The sequence below is a fragment of the Ammodytes marinus genome (assembly GCF_949987685.1).
Source record: "Ammodytes marinus genome assembly, chromosome: 13".
NCBI lineage: Eukaryota > Metazoa > Chordata > Actinopteri > Uranoscopiformes > Ammodytidae > Ammodytes > Ammodytes marinus.
In genome coordinates this window covers 9,386,851-9,408,301 of record NC_137217.1, presented here as the reverse complement: position 1 = coordinate 9,408,301, position 21,451 = coordinate 9,386,851, and the positions used below count along the sequence as shown (strand labels likewise).

At 41.4% G+C, this 21,451-nt stretch overlaps 2 protein-coding genes across 2 annotated transcripts in view; both read right to left on the bottom strand.

Moving 5' to 3' along the window:
• Window positions 1–1,598: 1,598 nt before the first annotated feature.
• Window positions 1,599–17,192, bottom strand: LOC307259115 (clathrin coat assembly protein AP180-like; the record flags this gene model as incomplete). Its single annotated transcript, XM_080038849.1, has 18 exons — window positions 1,599–1,679; window positions 1,875–1,976; window positions 2,127–2,222; window positions 2,438–2,528; window positions 4,594–4,612; window positions 4,723–4,911; window positions 6,914–7,120; window positions 8,145–8,216; window positions 8,983–9,102; window positions 9,976–10,044; window positions 10,379–10,462; window positions 11,677–11,895; window positions 13,374–13,451; window positions 14,940–15,149; window positions 16,343–16,437; window positions 16,541–16,758; window positions 16,991–17,003; window positions 17,170–17,192. 18 exons carry the CDS (start codon window positions 17,190–17,192, stop codon window positions 1,599–1,601), a joined length of 1,986 nt encoding a protein of 661 aa, XP_079894975.1.
• Window positions 17,193–17,757: 565 nt separating this feature from the next.
• snap91a (synaptosome associated protein 91a) overlaps window positions 17,758–21,451 on the bottom strand; it is a gene marked incomplete at both ends in the record, with an annotated part of 28,303 nt that continues 24,609 nt past the window's right edge. The window contains 3 exons of the mRNA XM_080039239.1: window positions 17,758–17,823; window positions 20,852–20,893; window positions 20,979–21,085. Coding sequence (XP_079895365.1) covers window positions 17,758–17,823; window positions 20,852–20,893; window positions 20,979–21,085 — 215 coding nt within the window. The remainder of the gene's footprint in view (window positions 17,824–20,851; window positions 20,894–20,978; window positions 21,086–21,451) is intronic.

Genomic DNA, 21,451 nt, shown 5'->3' with positions numbered 1-21,451 from the left:
GACTGCAGGTAGACACTTATACAGTAATATTGAAGGACGGTTTGAGATTAATTCTGACTATTATTAACTAAACCATTGTCTCTGGAAGTGAGTTGTAAGATATGTTTTTTGAATAGCAATGCCAGCAAATATCAACAGCAGTCTGGAGGATTATTGTTAAAGAAACAGCACATATAAATAACATTGGACAAAAATAAAAATAAAAATAAAAATTAGCCACATGTTAAAAAATAAAAATAAACCTAAATAATCACTTCCTGGTCCAGTACAATTCAAAAGCCCGTAGGAGTTGCTTCTTATTATACAGTTTATTAATCATATAGTGGTATTCATATTTGTTTCCAAATACTTCCAAAATATGATGGGGTAGAAGGGAATACAAGGATACTCACACAACTTCTTACAATTTCATGTCTGATTCACATTTATATTTCTCTTCAACAGACATACAGAATAGAGACGTTATCCTCGCCAGAGAAATCTATGTACATCAAAGAGGACCTTTCTGTAAACACACACAACATGTTTCTCAGAAAACCTACTGGCGCTTAGGTTTACCTCTTCCAACCAATCAGAGAGGGACAAAGAAGAGCTCCTCCCCCTTCATAAGTAGGCGGGGACACATATGGGTGGAGCTTAGGACACCAACGCACATCCATCGTTCAACGTAACACTAGAAAGAAATCTAAACACATACGCCTTCACTTTCTCTCACAGTGGACTTTTTTTTTGTCAGGGTTTTGAGTGATTTTGCTTAGACAAAAGATAAGTACATCTACATACGCACACACAATTTTTTTTTCTTCTTCTTCTTATAACCGCTATGGTTCACTTTCACAGTTTGTGCTACGACATCACACAAGAGAGAGGGGGTAGGGTGTTGATAGGGCGGGGTGGAGAAAAGACGCTCTTATAAGGTTGAGTAGCTGAACAGCGCTGGCATCCTGAGATGTTGACAGACACCAGGTAAAAGGTGAGAGAGCCCTGCCTGATCCAGCCGAGGTTAACATCTGGAAGACAGGAATATGGAGGACATTTTCAACCTACGAGTCATGTCGTTCTTGTTTCAAATAAAGTGCAAGGCCTTTTCTCTAAAAGCTGACGGACAATTATTTCTGTTTTGCCTTGTAACCAGGAAAACTGACGCTTTGTTTGCACTACAGAATGACAGCTCCAACCAGGTTCAACTTCAACTCTAAATGGTCCCTGACACAGCACCCCTGAGTAGCTAATGATCCACCAAAGTATCAATACATCTGAGACTTATCATTTTCACATCACATCCAAATGCTGAGAGGTATGCTTTATAAAAAAACATATTTTTTTTTACATGAAAAGGAAGCCAGTTGGAACAACTCAAACTGAGATTTAATTTTTTTAAATGCACAATCAGTAAAAGAATGCATGGTTATTTTTCGACTACCGGGGCAGCAGCTCCAACTGCAGGTAGCAGAGTGGGCATAATGGAGCGACAGTTATTAACAAATCTTATTAACCTCAGTCTACTGTCTCTGTCCCTGTAATCTGATAAATGTCTGGTGAAGATTAAATGTCAAGATTGTGGAAAGCTTGATTAACTGGAGCTCCCACCTGGGGCGTTATAAGAAGTCCTTGAGATCGAGTTCTGCCAAGGGGTCCTTGGGCTTCTTGGGACTCTGGCTTGCAGGTCCTGCAGAGATCTGAAATAATAAGAAAAGGAAGACATTATATGTTAAGCAAAAATGCAGTGGTTGGTAAACATTATCTATACATACATTTTACAACATCTTTTTAGGCTGAGGTGAATCTTTTCCATGTGAGGTACATATCAATGTGTTCACTGTGTGCATGCATAAAAGCCTTGCAGGTAACTAAAAGCTTTAGTTAGTGGTTACCGGTGCTCCTGGTGCAGCTCCAGCCAACCCAGTGAAAGAAGGTCTCATCATTGGCTGTCCCATCATAGGCTGCCCCATCATGGGCTGCATCATGGGAGCGCCCTGATCACACAGCAACATGGCACATTAGGATTTCTAACAGTACAATATGCTTGTAATATACATAATATAGATGCAGTTTCGATTCTCAGATTCAAAGCAGATGCATGTATACAAAATGAATAAATACATGATGAATTAAATGAAACCCACCATGCCAAAGCCAGGCTGTGCACTCATTGGCTGCATCATGGCTGCAACAGGTTGGGCTGTACCTGGTGCCCCAGGAGCTCCGGGGGCACCACCGCCCTACAGACATAGAAAGAAAAGACTACATCATCAGCAAAGCCTTAAATCCTTTGCCACAAAACTAATGTTTGTGAGGATTTCTGAAATTGGAATGTTTAAATGTTGATAGCTACATCTTATGCATGTTCGGCAGTAGGCACAGCCCTTAGTTTATAACTACACTGTTCTAAAGTGTGATGTCATAGTGGGAATGGTGGTGTCCATGTTGTTCTTACCATGGGGGCTCCTTGCGTTCCCCAGATTGAAGGAGCTACTGTTGGAGTCCAGTTGGCGCCTCCTGTCAGCTTCTTCTCACCCATCGGGTCCCTAAAGGAGATCAAACGCAGGGTACACCTCAGGCTCTACTGTTGTATTTGTCCCATTATTTAAGTTTAAGTTTAAGTTTAAGTTTAAGTTTAAGTTTATTTAAAGGGACATTGCATATTAATAGACATTTACATGTAAATATACAGGATTGTAGCAAGTGCTAATTTGCATCCTTTGTCCCTTGATTGGTCGACACCAATCACATGAAACAAACATATGCGTGTACTCATAAATAAAAACAGACAATCAGACAACAGAAAAAATAAAATAAAAAATGCAACCGACAGAACAAGTGAGTAAAAACAATTATTCAAATAATGTTAAAAAATAAAATTAAAATTAAATTAAATTAAAATCTATGATAGATTGTGTGAACAGTTTTGAGATTCCAGCAGCCATACTTTAAGACATTTTTTAAAAGAGCCAAGAGTGGGAAGCTCACGTAGAGCAGCGGGTAGTGTGTTCCAGGTATGAGTTGCACGGTATGAAAATACAGCCTGTCCATAGGCACTTTTTCTAAAAGGAACAATACAGTCACCTCGAGAAGTTGCCCTGGTGGATCTACTTTCATTTTTTTGTATAAACATTTGATTTGCAATGGTGCTGGGGCGAGTCTGTTGAGAATTTTAAAAACCAGGGTGCAGTCTGCATACTTGATCATGTTTTGCCAACTCAGTAAATCGTGCTTCTTTAAGATAATGCAGTGGTGATAGGTTTTCGGTTTTTTATCTAAAATCTTAATGGCTTGTTTGTATACTGTTTCCACAGATGTTAACGTGGTCTTGCATGCCAATGCCCAGCTTGTCATGCAGTATGTCATATGAGGTATAATCATTGAATTAAAATATAGTTTTGCTGAATCAAATGGCATATTTTCTCTAATGTATCTGAAGTTGGATAAATTAAATTTCATTCTGTTTACTGTTTTTTTTACTTGTTGCTTAAAATTTAATTGTGAATCGATAACAACACCTAAATACTTGAATTCCTGGACCACTGTAAGTTTTTGGCCCTGTATTGATACCATGGAATCTATATTTTTGTCACAGGCCTTCTTTGAGAAAAACATGCAGACTGTTTTAGTTAGGTTAAGAACCAGTTGGGAGCGCTCTAGATATTCTGAAACACTGTCCATTGCAGCTGTCAGTTTGTGAGCGGCTTGCTCTGTATTTTTTGCATGAACATAGATAACTGCGTCATCAGCATACAGTTGGCATTGCACATTAGATGGACAGATGTTTGGCATATCATTTATATAAATACTAAATAACAGTGGCCCTAATATTGACCCTTGAGGCACACCTAAGTTGTTCTCACAGGTATCAGATATTGTATTTTGCAATCTGACACACTGCTTTCGCTCCTCAAGATATGATCTCATCCATTGTGCAGTACGTGAAGAAATATTAAAAGCAGACAATTTTGCCATTAGTATCTCATGGTTGACAGTGTCAAACACTTTTCTCAAGTCAAGAAACACTGCTCCAATGACCCCCCCTTTATCTATGCTCAATTTTATGTTCTCCACAAAATAACAAATGGCGGTTTCAGTTGAGTGGTGTTTTCTAAAGCCAAACTGCATTGGGTGGAGATAAAATGGGCTATTGTCAAGATGTGCCACAAGTTGCTCTATTATATGTTTTTCTATTATTTTGGAGACAACTGGAAGAATACTAATTGGCCTATAGTTACTTGTTTCTGTGGGTTCCCCAGTTTTATAGATCGGTGTGATTACAGAGCATTTCCAAGAGTTTGGAAAGACACCTTCTGTTATGGATTGATTTATAATGTTGGTGATTGGTTCAATGAGTGACTGTTTATGTTCCTTGTAAAAGACCGTATCCATACCAAATGCATCTTTGGCTCTAGAGTTTTTCAGTCTACAAATGATCCTATCAACATCCCCCTGTGATGCTGCATGTATTTCAAAAACAGGAGCACATGTGTTTACTGGAGATGTGGTAAAAGCTTGTCCTTTTCCGTCCTTTGTTAAATTTGTTACAGAATTTGCAGATGGGTCAGACACACATGTTTCCCTAGAAGATATATCTTCAAACAAACTTACTTTTTCTTTACTCCAAGGTCTGAAGACAAGATGGAAAGAAAGAAGAACAGATTCAATTTAATAAACAATTTCTTATGAACAAAAATGTACTGAGCTCCAGTCAACAAAATAAAAAAAGCTGCATTCTACCTCCAATCAGGTTGGCCAGTGATGAGTCCAGGTCTCCTCCGATGGTTTTGGTAGGAGGTGGGGTGGGGGGCGGAGCGGCTGCCATGCTGACGGGAGTTCCCATGCTTCCCGCTGTGCTGCCAGTGGTGCTGCCCCCAGTGCTCTGGGGCGTTATGGCGGGCATCAGCAAGTCGCCTAATCCACCAAACACTATGGTAGAGGGTGGCAATGGGACATCAGAGAAAAACAACACAGATTACAAAACTGCAAATCCCCAATCCAGCTACAACACGAGCAGGGGGGAAGATGTGAGACCAGACGGGGCTTTGACAGCATCATTACGTAGTAAGCTGTGCGTGGCATGCGCAATGTAGGACTTCACTGTGAACATAGCTTCTGAGCATTCAAAGGGAGGTAAATAGACTTGGCCAGTTGATCAGCCAGTCCAGTACATAGTCACATCTCAGGAGTTTAACACTGGCTGATTTTTGGAATAAAGCACTGGCATTTGAACCAGGTGTCATCAAGGCCAAGGAGTTTACAGGTTTTCATTCCAACTAACCACTACATAAGCATTGGGTTGTTGAGAGTGCATCCTTTGAAGCATTAGTCCTTCAACCTTTTGAATCTGACAAACTTCTGCAGCTCTGTTAGAGAAACTGAAGTACCCCCTTTACTAACACTACCTGTTCCAAACGTTTGAATGGATTTGAAACTGCATATTATTCAACACTATTAATACTACCAAAGGGATTGGCAAAATATGGACATTTAAATAATTTATCCATTACTTTAAAGAAACTAATTTAAACATTTATCCATTTGTTCAACCTGTTCACTGCTTAGACCTCTCTGGTCATGCGCTAACTAGTCTTCATGCACTTGCATTTACAACACGTAGTTTTTTTCTTAAAGTAGTTGCGTCTCTCTATGGTCTGGCAACAGCGAATAGCCCTGGTTAAGAATCAGTGCACAAGGGGAAAATATATAAATTATAATTTTCAATCTGTTAGAGGCCTCACAGGGCCAAATAACAAGCTTCCCCACCGAAACCACTGCTGTTTACGTAATGGGACACTTGGTCAAATATATTACTGAACCGTGTTGCTGTAGCACTCCGGGATCGGAATGAAAATCAGAATACTCTCCTGCAGACCCAGGCGTTGATGGCATGTGGTTACTATGAGAGCCACTGCTCTAAAGGACTGGGGGTGAATACATTGTACAAACATTAACAACAACACATTAAGTTCTGTCTCATGCAGGAGTCAATCAGGGGTCCTATTGCAACATGCACAGAGGCAGAAGAAGGGGAGACTGGTCCAAACCGCGCATGCTGCAATGCACTGTGAGGTCCAACTCACCAATTACAGATTAGAAGAAGCAAGCAATGACCCCGCAGAGTGGATGGAGTGGGGGGGAAAGGGGTGAAGAGGGAAATAGAGAGGGAGCAGAAGAGAAAGAGGGTGTGGCAGAAAGAAGAAATGAATAAGATAGACAAAATATAAAGATTGCAGAGAGGGGTGGGGTGAGCAGGAGGTGGAGAAAGCACAGCATTTGTGAAAGTGTCAGAAGTTACAATAGAAGAGATTGAGAAAAAGGAAGATCAATCATTGCGAGAGAGGCGACAGTGCAGTCAGCAGAAACAAGGAGGACAGTGACAGCAGCAGCCCACGTCAGTGTATCATCCATGCCGGTAGTTCAGCTCTCAGCAGGAAGAGATAACCAGGACACGGTCAAGGTACATGTAGCTCAGTTTTTAATTAAGCCGGAGCAGATTAATGTGCATAAAGCAGTGCAAAGTATGAACTGATTTTTTTTATTATTATTCTCTAATATTTCACAATTCACAAGGCATGAAAATGAGTCAGACTCCTGCAATAAAACAAAACGTTAGAGGTGGAATCAGTGATTCTGGATAACAATTGTTGTCAAAGATCCGCTACCTGTCAATTGTAGAAAATCGGCTGTTAAGACACAGCCTAGGCTCTGTAAACTGGCATGTAATCAAAGGGTATGTAAACAAAGGTGGCACTACTTACCTAGCATCATGCCCGTTTACAGAGCCTAGGCTGTGTATTATAACTGGATTTATTGAGGAACATGAGGAGATATTCACTGATCTTCACAAAAAAAAAGATGTTTGACAACAATCGTTGTACAGACTTGCTGACTCCACCCTTTAAAAGGTAATATTTTATGATCCACTTACTTGAAGCGTCAAAGCCACCGGAGGGCTGTGTCGTGGTGGTTGCAGGTACAGGTACAGCTGGTGTAGTAGAGGACAGGGAGCTCAGGTCATCAAAGCCCGTCTCCAGGAGATCGTTCTGCACTGGAGCCAAGACCGGAGCCAGAGCTGGGGCCAGAGCTGGGGCCAGAGCTGCGGCAGCGGTGGGAGCCAGGGTGGGGGACATCAGGCCTGATGGGGGATAACACACACACACACACACACACACACACACACACACACACACACACACACACACACACACACACACACACACACACACACAGGACTGTTAATGTGACATCATCATTTGTAGCACTGTTTTTCAGACTCACCCTAATTCCATTTGAAGGAAAGCATTGAACATGATAACTGACACAACAGATGGCACATGAAACATCTTGACAGTGAGATTACATTTTGGTTATATCTTTGTGGGGAAAGTTGATCACCGCAGCAGCAAAAAGTAGCAGTGTACATAACCGATAAATAAAATACAAAACAGCACATTGCTCACTGTTACTAGATATTATTAAAAATTGTATGAATATAGTGCACTCAAGTAGATTTGATGGACTTGCAATTCCGTTTTGTATTTTGATCGTGTGCAACTTAAAGCCATAGTGCATAACTCCTGTTGCCCCCTTGAGGAATTCTGAGTAATTACAACCATACTGTTGGCAACTCTACATGAGCCTTCGGGGATCGTGCAAGGATTTAATTCATTCTGCTGTATGTCCAGGTGTTTTCTTAGTAGTAGAATCAACAACTGAAACATATTCCCAAATGCTATGGTGCAAGAAGAATGGCCTTTTATCTAATGTGTAAAAATGGAAGCAAAAAGGTAGGACACTTCTATTATATACTCATGAACTTTTGGCCACACAACAGTGACAGAAATGAAAGATAAATGGCTATGACATCAACGGGAGGTTGTGGTGGACTGGAATATTACAGACATTTCCAAATGATTCCAAAGCCACTTGGAAATTGCTGTGCGATAAAATTTGAGCTGTCCTGCCAAGTCTGTGTCATTACGCATCTCCATCATAACTTACTGCATAATTTCCTAATCACCTTAAAACATTTCCTTACTTTGCCAGCATAGAAAACTTTTTGTAGTCATCGTATGAAAAGTTGCTGGTGCATTCAGCCTTTCTAATCTAACCTTATTGTCCATTTAATAATGTAAGTGGAAGCATCGAAAGAGACTCACCTCCCAGCAGGTCGTCTGCGGGCCCTCCAGGAGCAGAGATCTGTGTCTCCTCCACAGGGCCGCCGAAGGAGTCTGCAGAATGTTATCCACAACGCAGCATGCAGGGCAGAAAGGGTGAGAGGTTAGGCCTGGACCACACACTGGACACAGTGGAGGATAGGAGACAAGACTGTCTCCATAAAGCAAACTAAGACTAAGTCAAAATGTGAAATGGAGGGGGCACTCGTGGCGCAGTTGGTAGAGCGTATATGTCTGTGTGTGACACTATTCTAACCTCTCCCTGTCCCCTTAACCTCACTACCTAGCTGTGATTGCCAATTTCAGGAACATAGAGCTGTCGGACCATCGGGCTGTGGGAACATATGACCCCGTAAAAAGTATACCTAAATTCCTCAGGTGAAGGTTGAATTCTCATGTTTTTAACAGGCTAAACTCTCAGCACTTCATAACGTTGACTTGGGAAGTAAAACAACAATTTTGTAGGCTACTAGTAAATCACATAGACAGAGACAAGCACACACAGTGAAATACATATTTTAGAAATATAACTAGTGGTTACCGCCAACTGCTGTCTGATCTATATCTATGATCTATCTACAATCCATACTAATCCAGCTGCCGCTGAAATTAGTTTTGCACTAACATCTGCAGTCTGTCACCACATCTAGACAATATCGGCTTATTTGGCACAAACATTTACTGAAAAACTTACTGCAACAACTGAGGATAAGGAAAAAAATACCCAGAAGAGAAAAGTACAATTATAAGAAGCAGGATGTAATGATGAACAGGTATATTGTTGTGAGGAGAGGTGTATGCGTCTGCGGAGGTACAGTACCCAGCAAGTCAATGACAGGTTCCGGCTCTGCTTTGGGCGGAGAGGAGGCTTCTGGGACGGGAGCTTCAACAGGTGTAGAGACAGGAGTAGTCTCAGCAGGACCTGGAGACTCAAAGGAATCTGAACAGGGAGACAGAAGCAGGAAAGGATATCATTATTCTCAAATATGAATGACAACAGTTATCGGTGACAGCTTTATTTTGCAAGGGGAGAACGTTCTGGTCGACCACAGTCATTAGTCTTGTTCTAAAAGACTAGTAGAAATGCAAAGCAAGCAAGCAAGCAGGCATCCCCGCATCTTTATTGTGTATCCACATCCTTGAAGATTGCTCCATTTGAAAGGTACAGGACTGGTGTGCATGTGTATACAGACACCAACACCATACAGAAACTCATTCTAAGAAGTTGAGGCTGGCTGCACTCTTCACGAAATAAGGAAGGGAAAACAGGGATGCAGTAAAAGATCAGTGGTGGACAAAGTATTCAACCCCAGTACTTAACTCAATATAAACTCCTGGTCAAATATTACTCGACTACAAGTGAAAGTTGCCCAGTCAAACCTGCACTCAAGTTAATTTACTAAAGTTAAAAAAATAAAAAATACTATTAACACAGGACTCGGTTTCCAATAAAACAAGGGGATCAAATTGAGAAGTGAAGTGACGCATATTTGAAATAGCTGGCCTGGGTGACATGTATTTTTTGAAAACAAGCTGTGATTGGTTTCCTCATGTGAGTAACATAGCGTGTGGCCAATTGCATTTTAGAAAAAAAAAAATTAACAGCTGACTCCAAAGCTATACTATCATTAGTGTTGTCTTTATATATGTACCTGTATGATATGTAGTGGAGTGAAAGCCATACATTTCCATAAAAGTAGATAATCCAATATAGTAAAAATACTCAACAAATGTAGTTAACTTAGGTTCGGTACTTAAGTAAATTGACTTAATTACTGTCCACCACTGTGATAGATAAAGCAGCTCAACTCACCGGTCACGATGTCCCCAACCAGAGCTGGCTCGGGCAAAGGAGAAGGCCCGCGTGACACAGCAGGAAGGTCTAATTTACCAATGCAAGCGAGAGGCAGAACACGAGACAGAAGAAGAAGAAGCCCGTGGAGGTCGGAGAGCAAAGAAAAAGCATTAGCGTGGCAGGTAGTAAGACACAGCGTAGATAGAAAAAGCAGCCAACAAGGACCTGACGAGTGGTTCACATGCACGGTTCTCATACCACTATGGGGGACAAACCAACACGTGTGGTAGAAAGAAAAAAAAAAACAGTGGACAGAGGAGTGACGGGTATTCACACCAGAAGAGTAGAGCCCCCCCCCGACACACACACACACACACACACACACACACACACACAGATATATGGATATCAACTCCTGTACCTGAACCAAATAGGTCTACGCTAGGAGTGGTAGCAGCTTTGGATTCTGTGGTAGGGCTTTGCTCAGGCATAGATTCAAGCATATCTAAGAACAAGGACACACAATCAAATGTACATTCAGATTGCAAGTCCAGTGCATACAGAATGATGAGTTAAGAAGATAGATGAGGGGGAAGCAGAGAGAGAGAGAGCAGATAGTTTGGTTATTAAATGAATGGTCTGCCGTGTCTTTGGTCAGTGCAATGCAGAAGGGAACAGTGCAAAAGTTAAAAGGGAATACTGCCAATTCTCAGCATGACCACCTTATTTGCATTAGATATATTTTGATCGCATGACCACATGGTGGCGCTAGAGGAAAATCTAGTATTGTAGAAGCTAAAGCAATTTAACTGAATAAGCAGACACTTTGTCCTACTGTTGGCACGCGAGGAAGAGTCAGTCCATCTAGGATGTATTATCTGGGACCAGGAACGTCTATACGAATTCTTGGAGCTCCATGATATAATTGTTGATATATTTCATGTTTGATCCAATTGGTAGACTGATTGCCACTGCTACAAGATGTGCCAAACAATTTTAAGTTTTTCTTTTCCAGATCAAGAAAAATACCAGGTCAATCTATCCATACTTATTCTGTGCAGGTTCACGGGGTGGTGTCTTTCTATGAATTTGGAGTCACCAATTAACCCAACCTGCATGTCATCTGGACTTTGGGAGCAAACCAGAAGACTGGAAGGAAAGTATACAAAAGTCTGACATTTAGCAATATTCCCTTCTAACTAATCTAGAGTAAAGCATTCTCAGCTGTCACTAGCTAAATATTGGTCACAAGCAGAGGAAGAAGACAGTTTTCTTGTCTGTTAGTGTTAGGTTAATAATCATACCAAGTTGAGCCACCTCTGTCAATAAAATACATCAATGATCATTGATGTCACTCAATGTCAAATTTACCCTGAGATTTTGGTCCCCAAACAAAAAAGAATCAACAGATTCACTTTGGAAATAGTATACAGCATTGGCTTCATTGTGGATTCTTAAAAATATGTTAATTCTGTAGAGCCGGTCAAGATGCTTGATTATCTTCACTACAAGATGTGTAGGCCTATCTGAGGGCATCATGGAAAATAGAAAAAAACAAACAAATCTGAAATGTATAGGGACTGGGCAGATTATCATCATTGTCACCAACCATTGACATCATCCTCACTAGCAGAAGCAACACAGTCATCAGCATATATCACCATCATCATAATGCAGGGCAATGCATTGAGAGGCATAATGAGAGCGATAGGACTTTACCACCAAAGATATCTAGAGTCGGGGCGGCTGCAGACTCTGTGGTGGTGGAAGAAGGGGTGGGGTCAGCGGGGGCGGCGGTGGGGACGATGATAGTCGGCACGTCACTAGAGGCGGGAGGGGTGATGGCGATGGTGGTGGCCCCCGTGTCGGTGGGCTTCATAGCGAATAGGTCCAGCTCAGGAGCAATGTCCGCACTGCCCTCCGTCGTAGCGAAGGGGTCTTCAGAGAGAGAGCAGCATGGGTGGTGTTGAAGGGGTTCGGGGTTATGATTAGAGAAGATGGGAAGGGGTGGGGGGGATTGAGGGTTTGTTAAAGCAACAAACACTGTAAAAAGCATTTTAAAGAGGCAAGAGACTTTTGAAGCTCCAAATCAGGGTTAGGGACACGTACAGTTAAAGCTATAGTGCGTAACGTCTGCTGCCCCCATGAGGAATTCTGACGGAATTACAACAACACTGTGGCCACATCTACCAGAGGTAAACGTTTTCTGTGTTGTAAGTTCAGGTTTTTTTCGTAACAGTAGAATCAACAATTGGAATATTTCTTGGGGGATACTTGGGTTTTTGCTGAGCTCCTGTGCCAGTGATGGAGGCGACACCAGCTTTTAAACTCTGCCATACTGAGAAATACAGAGAGAGTTTTGTGGAGCTGATTTTGGCTATGGCTTGAATGTAACCAACATTCATTGATATGAAAAATGTACGTACTATAGCTTTAAGAGGCAAACAGCTTTGAAGCTCCAATTCAGGGTTATAGGTACACATAAAGTTAGCCTAGCACACGGCCACTCATTAACTTCAGAACTGCATCCACAAGCTACAACAGACAGTGGGGCACTACTGTATCCGTCTGTAACCAATAACTACTATTGTTGGTAGAGTGTGGTTTCTTTTGAGGTTAATCATAGAAAACAGGACTGAGCAACATGCAAAAGTCAGCATACTAACATACTGTACATGATTACAAAATTACTATGATAACATGTTGGTATGTTACGTTCACCATATTAGTTTAGCATAATAGCATGCCAACATTGGCTAATTATCACAAACTACAGAGTAGCATACCACTGACGGGACATTGTTAGATATTCAGCTATTTGATCAATCTATGGGCTGTATAAATGTGCGCCAGAGATACAGTCCACTTGCGTTTTAACACTGTAAAAGCGGAGCTCCAAAGTAAAGGGCAAAGCATGTTAAATAAAATCAAACAATTTGTGGATTGCTGGGGTTAGTAGGCTATGCACAAACACAATGGACTGTAAAGGAGCATTTCTAATTCATTAAAAAATTAAAAGTCCTAGTATATGTAATAAGCCAAAGAGATGGACTAGAAAAGGCTTGACAATGATTAGTACCCTATTATCATCCTCATCGCCATGTTTTAATAGGGTAAGGGTATTAAAAACAAATCATATTCACTCTTTCTTGGACTACAGTATAGTTAATGGCTGTACTGTGCTTTTTACAGTAGTAATCACTGGGTGAATTTTAGAAGGAGGAGAGTAGTTGAGGTGAGGGAGGAGAGGGTCCATGACTGGGGCATTAGAGCAGGATTCGGGGTGAAACAGTAGGCCATGAGGTCATATGTTTGTTCTACTGTCTCCAATAGAAGCAGAAGCAGCTTTAATATCACATTCACACCTCTGTACACTCACACAACCAATTGTACAAAGAAGCTGTACTGTCACCCACCAGATCCACCGAAAGCATCAGAAGCTGGGCCCGCGGCCACGGCGGCAGGACCGTCTCCTGGGGAAGGTGCAAAGGCATCTAGGGTATTGCACACCAAAACAGCCGGAACGCAAACGCAAAGACATAACACCCAGACAAAGACACCGACAGACAGATGGATGTTAAGAACAAAGGATGAGTTAACAGATGGAATGGACAGGAAACAAAAATTGAGAGGTCAGCATCAGGAAAAAGCATAGAATACAAGAAATATGCAGCCCAGTCACCGCAGTGAATGATCCGATTGTACCATTAGCCATGTGATTAGTTTTGTTAGGGCTGCATAATGCTGCATTCAGTGAGTGCACCAACTGTGCAGGTTTGTGAAATGAGGAACGTTGTCACAAGTTACTTGTACTCTGTGACAAGAGGGAAAATATCAAATTCAGGGAGGGTTTGACGAGGTGCAGTTTCTGTTTGACAAAGAAACTCAATTGGCTTCTTTTCAGAAGATGCTTAACCCGTCTTCAATGTTAGTGTCGAAGTTAATATGAAAAAGACAAAATGTCATCATATACGATCCAGCTACCCATCCACATGACATGTTTATGAAACTTTCATTAACCAATCAGGTAGAAACTCATTGAAAGCTATAAACAAAGAAAGCAAAAACTGCCGAATCCCCAAAATGGCTGTCCTAATAGCAGATTCATCACATCGCAGTGGGTTTATTGAGGCATACAATTATGACAAAACACTGTGTTTGACATAATTGATAAGACAATTGACTCAAAACTCATTAGTCGTTTTTTTTGCAATTGTGCATCTTGGAATAAACCATGAGAAAAGCCAGTAATCCACTATACTGGCTCATATTTTTTGGATGAGCAACAAATGATAAATGTTTTGCTCTGTGCTCAATGCAAAACCCAGTGTGAAAGCTGTGTGCATGTTTGTAACAAAGCAGGGCGTAAACACATGGAAATCATCACATCATTGACAGAACTCATTTGCCAACTGTTTTCTAACCGTGTTGATGTAAATGTATGCTGCCTGACTAAAGTAAAAACGGTATGCAGAAATTGCATTTCTCACTTAAATTTGTTGTGACATTAGCCAAAATATTAAAGTAATACATCATTTGTTATGCATAGGGTTATACATCTTTTTCATCATGCAGCAGCAGCATCCAAATGGTAAAACTAGTCTTTCATTTCTGGAGATAGAACTGTAGCAGGCGTTGTTAAACAGCCTTCTGAGTTGTTCAAATGTGTAGCTATGTGACTGGAATGTAATGACATTACATTAGAGGTACAAACTGGGGCTATGGTGCCATCTGCTTACTAGAATGTCACAATGTACATTTAAATACTTTTTCAAGCGGGTTCTACAGGTTTCAGTCATCAGTAACAGTAATGTGATGGAACAATTTAATTTAGAAAGTGATAACACTGATCTAAATCTCAATATACCAATTGTGTACCAAAGGACACATATCAACAATGACTAAGGGGCTTGTTGCTCACAAACAGGCATGAAGCCATGCTGTGTAGCCTGGTCTGCATCCTATTCTTGAACCTGACTGACCTCCGAACAGGTCCAGGTCTGGGGCTGAGGAGGGGGCAGGAGCTGAGACAGGCAGTGAGGTGGGCACCGGAGCAGCCACAGCTGTAGCTTTAACAGCGACGGGTGTGGGTATGGACACTGCAGGGGCAGCAGCAGCTGCAGCATTATCACCAGCAGATTCATCCTCCGATAAGAGAGCTTCAGAGGCTTCTTCAGTGGCAACCGGAGTTGCTATACGGAGAAAGCCCACAATCCAATCGCCAAGACCCAGTCACAACCCCCAGAAGAGAGAAGAAAATGAGGAATAGGAGGAAGACAGTAGTGTGAAAAAATTCAGAGAGAAAGCCAATTTGAATGCCTAAAGGCATTTTCTTTTTCAGTCTGAAGCAGTACTCACCCTCAGCCAAGAGATCTACACACAAACAGAGAGAGAGAGAGAGAGAGACAGGTGGGAGAGAATGAAGCATTGAGCTGGTCTGATGAAATGTAGAAGTATTTCATTTGCAAGCTGCCAACATTATGAAGAACAACAAAAGAAAACGGACATAGGCCAATCCAACTAAAAGCTCCATAATCTAATTTAGGCTTAAAAGGCTTCAGTTGGACTCAGGCCATCTTCTGGTATCAGTCAAGATGTGGGGATAAACAGGGGGCATGTCTCTGAGAGCAACAGCAGACTTTTAATGAAAACCTTATGTCATTTAAACTAGGTTATCAAATATGAAACATCACAAAGGGTACCACTCTGTTATCCTGCTACAGGGAGTCATTCCAAAAAAGATCACAATTTGTTTGTTTAAGTGCATTTACACAAACATTGTATAGGCCTATACTTGATATTACTGCCAACCATTTCCTTCCTCCTCAAAAGTGAATGGGTTTGTAGTTAATGGGACGAAACATGTATACTATCAGCACAGTCCATTTTAAATGAATGGAATTTAAGTCTAAAGAAAAAGACCTATGCTCTGTCTTGTACTGATATTTCTTTCTATGAGTAGATTCAAGTTTAGTACAATCATTGATAATGTCTATCTATTGGATTGAGTGAAGTCGTAAAGCGATTGTTCTTTCATATCGTAGAAACTGGACATCATCGCTGGACTGTCAAATGTCTTGATTTTGGCACATGTTGAGGCAGTGTGCGTAAGACTGTAGATAGAGAGATACTCAACATTTAATTGGTGTCCTTTTATTTTTTTTCGCAGTGTTCAAATGCTCTTACAAAGGCTGTGATTGTTATCATGTCTGGCTAGGCTTAGGCCTACTGTCTATAGTAGTGACCAATTGTTACTTCTGAAGCAAGGCAGAACTAAGCTACGTTAGCTTGTACCGTGAAGTTTAACTACTATTCAATGTGTAGCCTTCACAGCATAAAGCTGTCAAAAATGACAGGTAAAGCAAAAGTAACTAATCGTTCTCACCTCCCCATCCAGTCATGGAGGAAATGGCTGAAGCGCCCCCTGCTGACGAGGAGGACATGGGGTCTAGATCCAACAGGAAGCTGTCATTGAGAGCACTGGGCACAAAGACAGATAAGCAAGAGGGCGTGTTTTATACAAATAAGCCTGTTTCTTATGCAAGTAGTGATGCTGGGACATTGACTCTTAATGGACTCTTACTTGCTGGCGGCGGCAATGGTGGCGGTGGGGGCCGGTGTAGTGGGGGTGACGGAGGGCGGCCCGGGGCGAGCAGGGGGCCCAGGGCGAGCAGGGGGCCCACCGGGGGCAGGTCGGGGCCCACTGGGGGCAGCCCTGTGCGCGGGCCTGGCTGGTGCCACAGCAGCAGCAGCAGCAGCAGGGGCAGCAGGAGCAGGGGAGCTGTTATTGGCTGGTGCATCCTGCAGCAGAGAGAGACCCCCGTTATTTAACTTGGTGACCACCACCCCGGTCGGTTATGTAAGCTCATGTGAACCAACAACTTTTTTACACATGGATACACAATAAATCACAGCCTGTCTGTAGAAGGAACAGTCAAGGGTGAAGTTAAAAGTCAAATGAAGCTAGCTATCATAAATATTATCAGTATTATCACTACATTATTTGGAAGGATAATCATAAAGCAGAGCTTACCTTAGAGGGTGACCTGCAAGAAATAATGATAGCAGGAGGTTAAAGAGGTAATGATGTGCACGGTGAAATATAATGTCTGTTAGTGGGATGGGGGCAAAGTGGCAGCTAAAGTATCACTTTGCTGTTCTCATGCAGGCTGCATTTCACAGCATTTAGCAAACATCTACAATTAGATTCACTGTGCAAAGCTAAGTGAAGGCATCTTGGCCCCAGCTACTCTTCAGCTGAAGGATTCTGAATGGCATGCGTCGGAAGTTTTGTCCAATCATGGGGCTGAATGCAATTATGACTTTGTTAGTAATGATGCTAAAAGACAGCACCTGTCATTGTCTGTCAGTGATACCAATGGTGCTCAATACATACAGTATGTTAGGTCACAAATGCAAACAATAAATAACAGGTTGTTTTTTTCTATAGAAGTGCGATTCTGATCATTTTCAGATGCCATTTCTATAGAATAACTGAAACTTTTTACAGAACAAAAAAAGTTTCTATTTCAACACAAATAATGGTAGAATAATAATATTCTCATTGAAAGACAATACTTACTTCTCTTCCCTGAGTCGAGTAAAGACAGAGGAAATGACATGTTAGAGGTAACAGAGAATAATGGCAAGAATACAGTTGCATATTAGACTGCCTAGCTATCCTAAGCCTGCATCACTTTAGATTTAGCAGGGTTTGAACTATTGCATTTTGAGGATTCAGCTCTGTGTTACTGCTGTTGAACAGTTCAAAATACACCACAAGTTGCAGATGTGTTGAACTTACGGCTTCTTGCCCTCCAGTGTGTTAAGGTGGGTCTCCAGGGATTCCAGGAGGCTTTGTGGGGCCTGCAGAATAACAAAGAGAGGGTTGTAAAACAGGGACAAAGACATTGTAAAGGTTGGGTATGGTCAGGGAGGCTGACAATACTGATTGTGCTCCACAACAGAACAAAGTGAAGCTCACAGACCAATAGAAACACTGAATTACTGGGTGTTGTCTGTCAATCACATTTAAGTCGAGTGGCTACTCTTTGCGCTATGCCTCCCAGAATAGATTTTTCTAAGAGTTTGTGAAACAAATTCTATCTGAGTGGATATCTCATGTGATCGTCTGCACAGTTCAATGTCACAATGGTTCATCTGCTTAAAATAATTATTAAAATAACTACCCTTGCATGTTATAGAAAAATGTTTGCCCCACAACTGAGACAGGTGTCTTTATTTTGCCTGCAGGCTTTACAGTGTTAGGTAGCATGACATGTGCTATTTAACCGTGTCAGCATCGACCAGACAGCACTGACACTTGGAACGCTTTACTCTATTCTCCCAACTGGGTTCAGGGTTCAGAAAGCAATTTGCATGCAAATTCTAAAAAAATATGATTTTCTTCAGTAAGGTACCCATCTTTCTATCTTTTCTGTAATGCCTGTTTGATTAAGGCCTTAAAGGTAGAGTCAACGCTGAGGGAGAGAACAATTTAATTGCCAGCCACGATGCAATGCTGCATGCTTAACCAGAGTAAACGGGTCATTAATCAGAACAAAAAGGATGCTATCGAGTAAGCCTATTAAAAAAGGTCAAAGCTAAATCAACGTTCCTGAATTATACCTGCTCCATTTCCTGAATCTAGCCTTTCAAAACTGTCCAACCTATTATCGCTTAGAGAACAACAGAGCAGAGAGAGAGAGGCTGATCATGCTCTGCCATGGCAGTTGGCACTGACGGGCAGACCATTTATCATCTAAGGGAATATATGAAGTGTCTGTCCTCGGCACCAAAAACAAAGATGGCTGTTCTGCAGGCAAAGGACAGATACAACAGCTTCATCACCGAACTGCCTCGACACATACAGTAGCAGTTCTCTTTAGAGGAGGCTGATATAAAGGCTGCTGAACCATCTCCTTGTGCTTGTGACAGCAACATGCCTCCGGGCATATGTTTAGAATATGATGCGATATGACAGTGCCATCATTTGCACAGCATTTCCTACATCCATACTCACTGCTGTAAGAAAATAGCATGCAAGTGTAGGCTTCAAGTGTTATGTCATAACAGCACGTGAAGACAGTCAGTTGGTGGTATTATTCTGTGTTGTTGGTGCTGACGCAATTTGTGCTAGAAAGTTTAAGTGTGGAAAGTAGTGGCTAAGACTAAGAGATTAATCCACTTCATTTTGAGTGTTCTGGGAGATTTATATGTTTTGCTCTCCCGGACACATAAATCCAGTTTTATCAGCCATTCAGTATCTCATTTATTTAAACAGGCCAGGGGCTTCTCAGATATGCAGGTTGGGTGGTGAAGATTAATGATGTTATCCTCCTTATTTATTGCAGTATATCTTGTCATAAATACTTAAAACACGGTTGCCCAGTGAGAAACATTTGGGAATTTTTCAAAGAGTTACTGACATAGTAATTATAAGTTTGTGCAAGTATTCCTCAAAAACAGCTAAAGCTAAATCATTTATATTGTGAGGTTAAGGCAAGCCTAAAGTTTTGCACATCAGAATGTTACATCACTGCAAGAAATATTATCATTTGAGAAGCTTTTTCCGGGATAAAATCTCTTTAGCAATTATTTTTCACTACATGCAAAACCCACATCAGAGTGCAACACATTGATATTCCATCTGTGGAACACCGATTGAAGAATGGACTGATTAGAAAAACACATGCTTGCAAAATAGTTGTTTTAAGTTTTTGTACAGTTTAAACAAAGGAGATATAACATATAATTAACTGAGCTTGAGACGTTTAAAAAAAAAGTATTATGTTTTCCCCGTTGCCAATTTCTGCTAAGCTAAGATAACCGTCTGCTGGCTCTAGCTTCATCTTAAGCGTACAGACGTGAGTGGTATCAATTTTTTCAATTACCTTTATCCAATGAAGTCAAGTAAGCATATACCACACACCACACCAAAAACTCACCTACTGTATATTCTGGCCTCAAATCCTACTCCTCAAGTCTACTTACAGGTGGTTGGCTCTGAGTCAAGCTAATCATGCAACTCTCTCCTAAATAGATAAGATAAAATCCCTTGACATGAATAAATAAAATTGGCTGGTTCTGGAGATCTAACGCTCCATAGCCAGTCAAACAACACTAGAATGTGTAGCCTCTGTTTTATACCTCTGGCACTCCACAGCCTATCAAGCCTGAGCTTAATGGGAAAGCTTTATAGCATGCTTTTCAAGCAAATCATATTGCCATGTATAAAATAATAACCTTAACTGTTAAGGTCCACAACAAAACAGAGCTTACAAGCTTGAAAACTATTTTTAGCTCAGAGTTATAGCAGCAGAAAACAGCCGCCCGGTCAGCATCATTGCTCAGCATTATCACAGTTTATCCAATCATCTCTCTTCCAGTCACATCATCCCTCTACATCACAGCCCCTGATGTCTGTCTGCTGAGTGTGCTCCTACACAGTGCACTCAGGGAGGGTTCAGACGTCAACCTACATTAAGGTGTACGCTCCCCCATAGCTAGCTCTGTGTGTGCACTACTCACTACTAACACTCTAAACCTGAATGATCAATCTGCATCTCTGGAAGTGAAAAAAGAAGGGGGCCACGGGGGTTGTCGATCACTGAAGAGCCACTGCTTGTAAGTTGCATGGAAAATAGCTGTGCACATGGGGTACAGTGGGATATGCCTCCTTTTTACAAGATGCTGTGGCTGTCTGTGAATGTCTGGTTATAATGGTAGAAGAGCAATTTCAGTGAAAACAGTAAGATAAAAGAACAGGTGCGTTGGACAGTCACACGACTTGCAGGCAAATCACAATACTGACATCCTCTATCAGTAAATAGATCAGATAATAACAATGTATTGCAAGTGAATCTAGGTGATTCAAAGCCTTGGTCAGTCTTACCTGAGTGAGTTCAGGGATGTCATTCTTGTCTATTCCCACTTGCTGTAAAATGAGACATGGACAGTTACCAAGCTATCAGTGATGTTATGCTGCTATCAGGGATGGAATGTGCTCCACACAGCAATACCTCAGCAATTTTGAAGAATTCGGAGACCCGAGTCATTCGTGTGAGGAATCTCTTGTAGATCTCCAGTCCGTCTTTACACTGGCTTCTCTTCATCTGGAAAAACTTTTCTGGAGGGCAGAGGTCGTGAAGAAAAACGTGAATCTTTATCCTCGCACAGGTAAATAATAAGTCTGGTGACACACTGTTGTGTTGCTGTATACCCATTGAAGCAAATGTGTCAATTACTCCTGTTAGTAACTTCACCAACATAGCTAAACAGCACAGACCTAGGCTGTTTTAGAGAATAATTTAACCCTATTTCTTTAAATAGAACAATGTATTGGTGATCCATTTTTAAGGGGCCCTTTAATAAGTGCTGTGGTAACAAATGGCTCGGGGCAACAAGCCGTGTTGGAAAGTTGGAATTTATTAAAACACAAACATGTTGAAAAATGTATGTACTGTATGTAATAACCTCAGCCTTATCCTTTAAG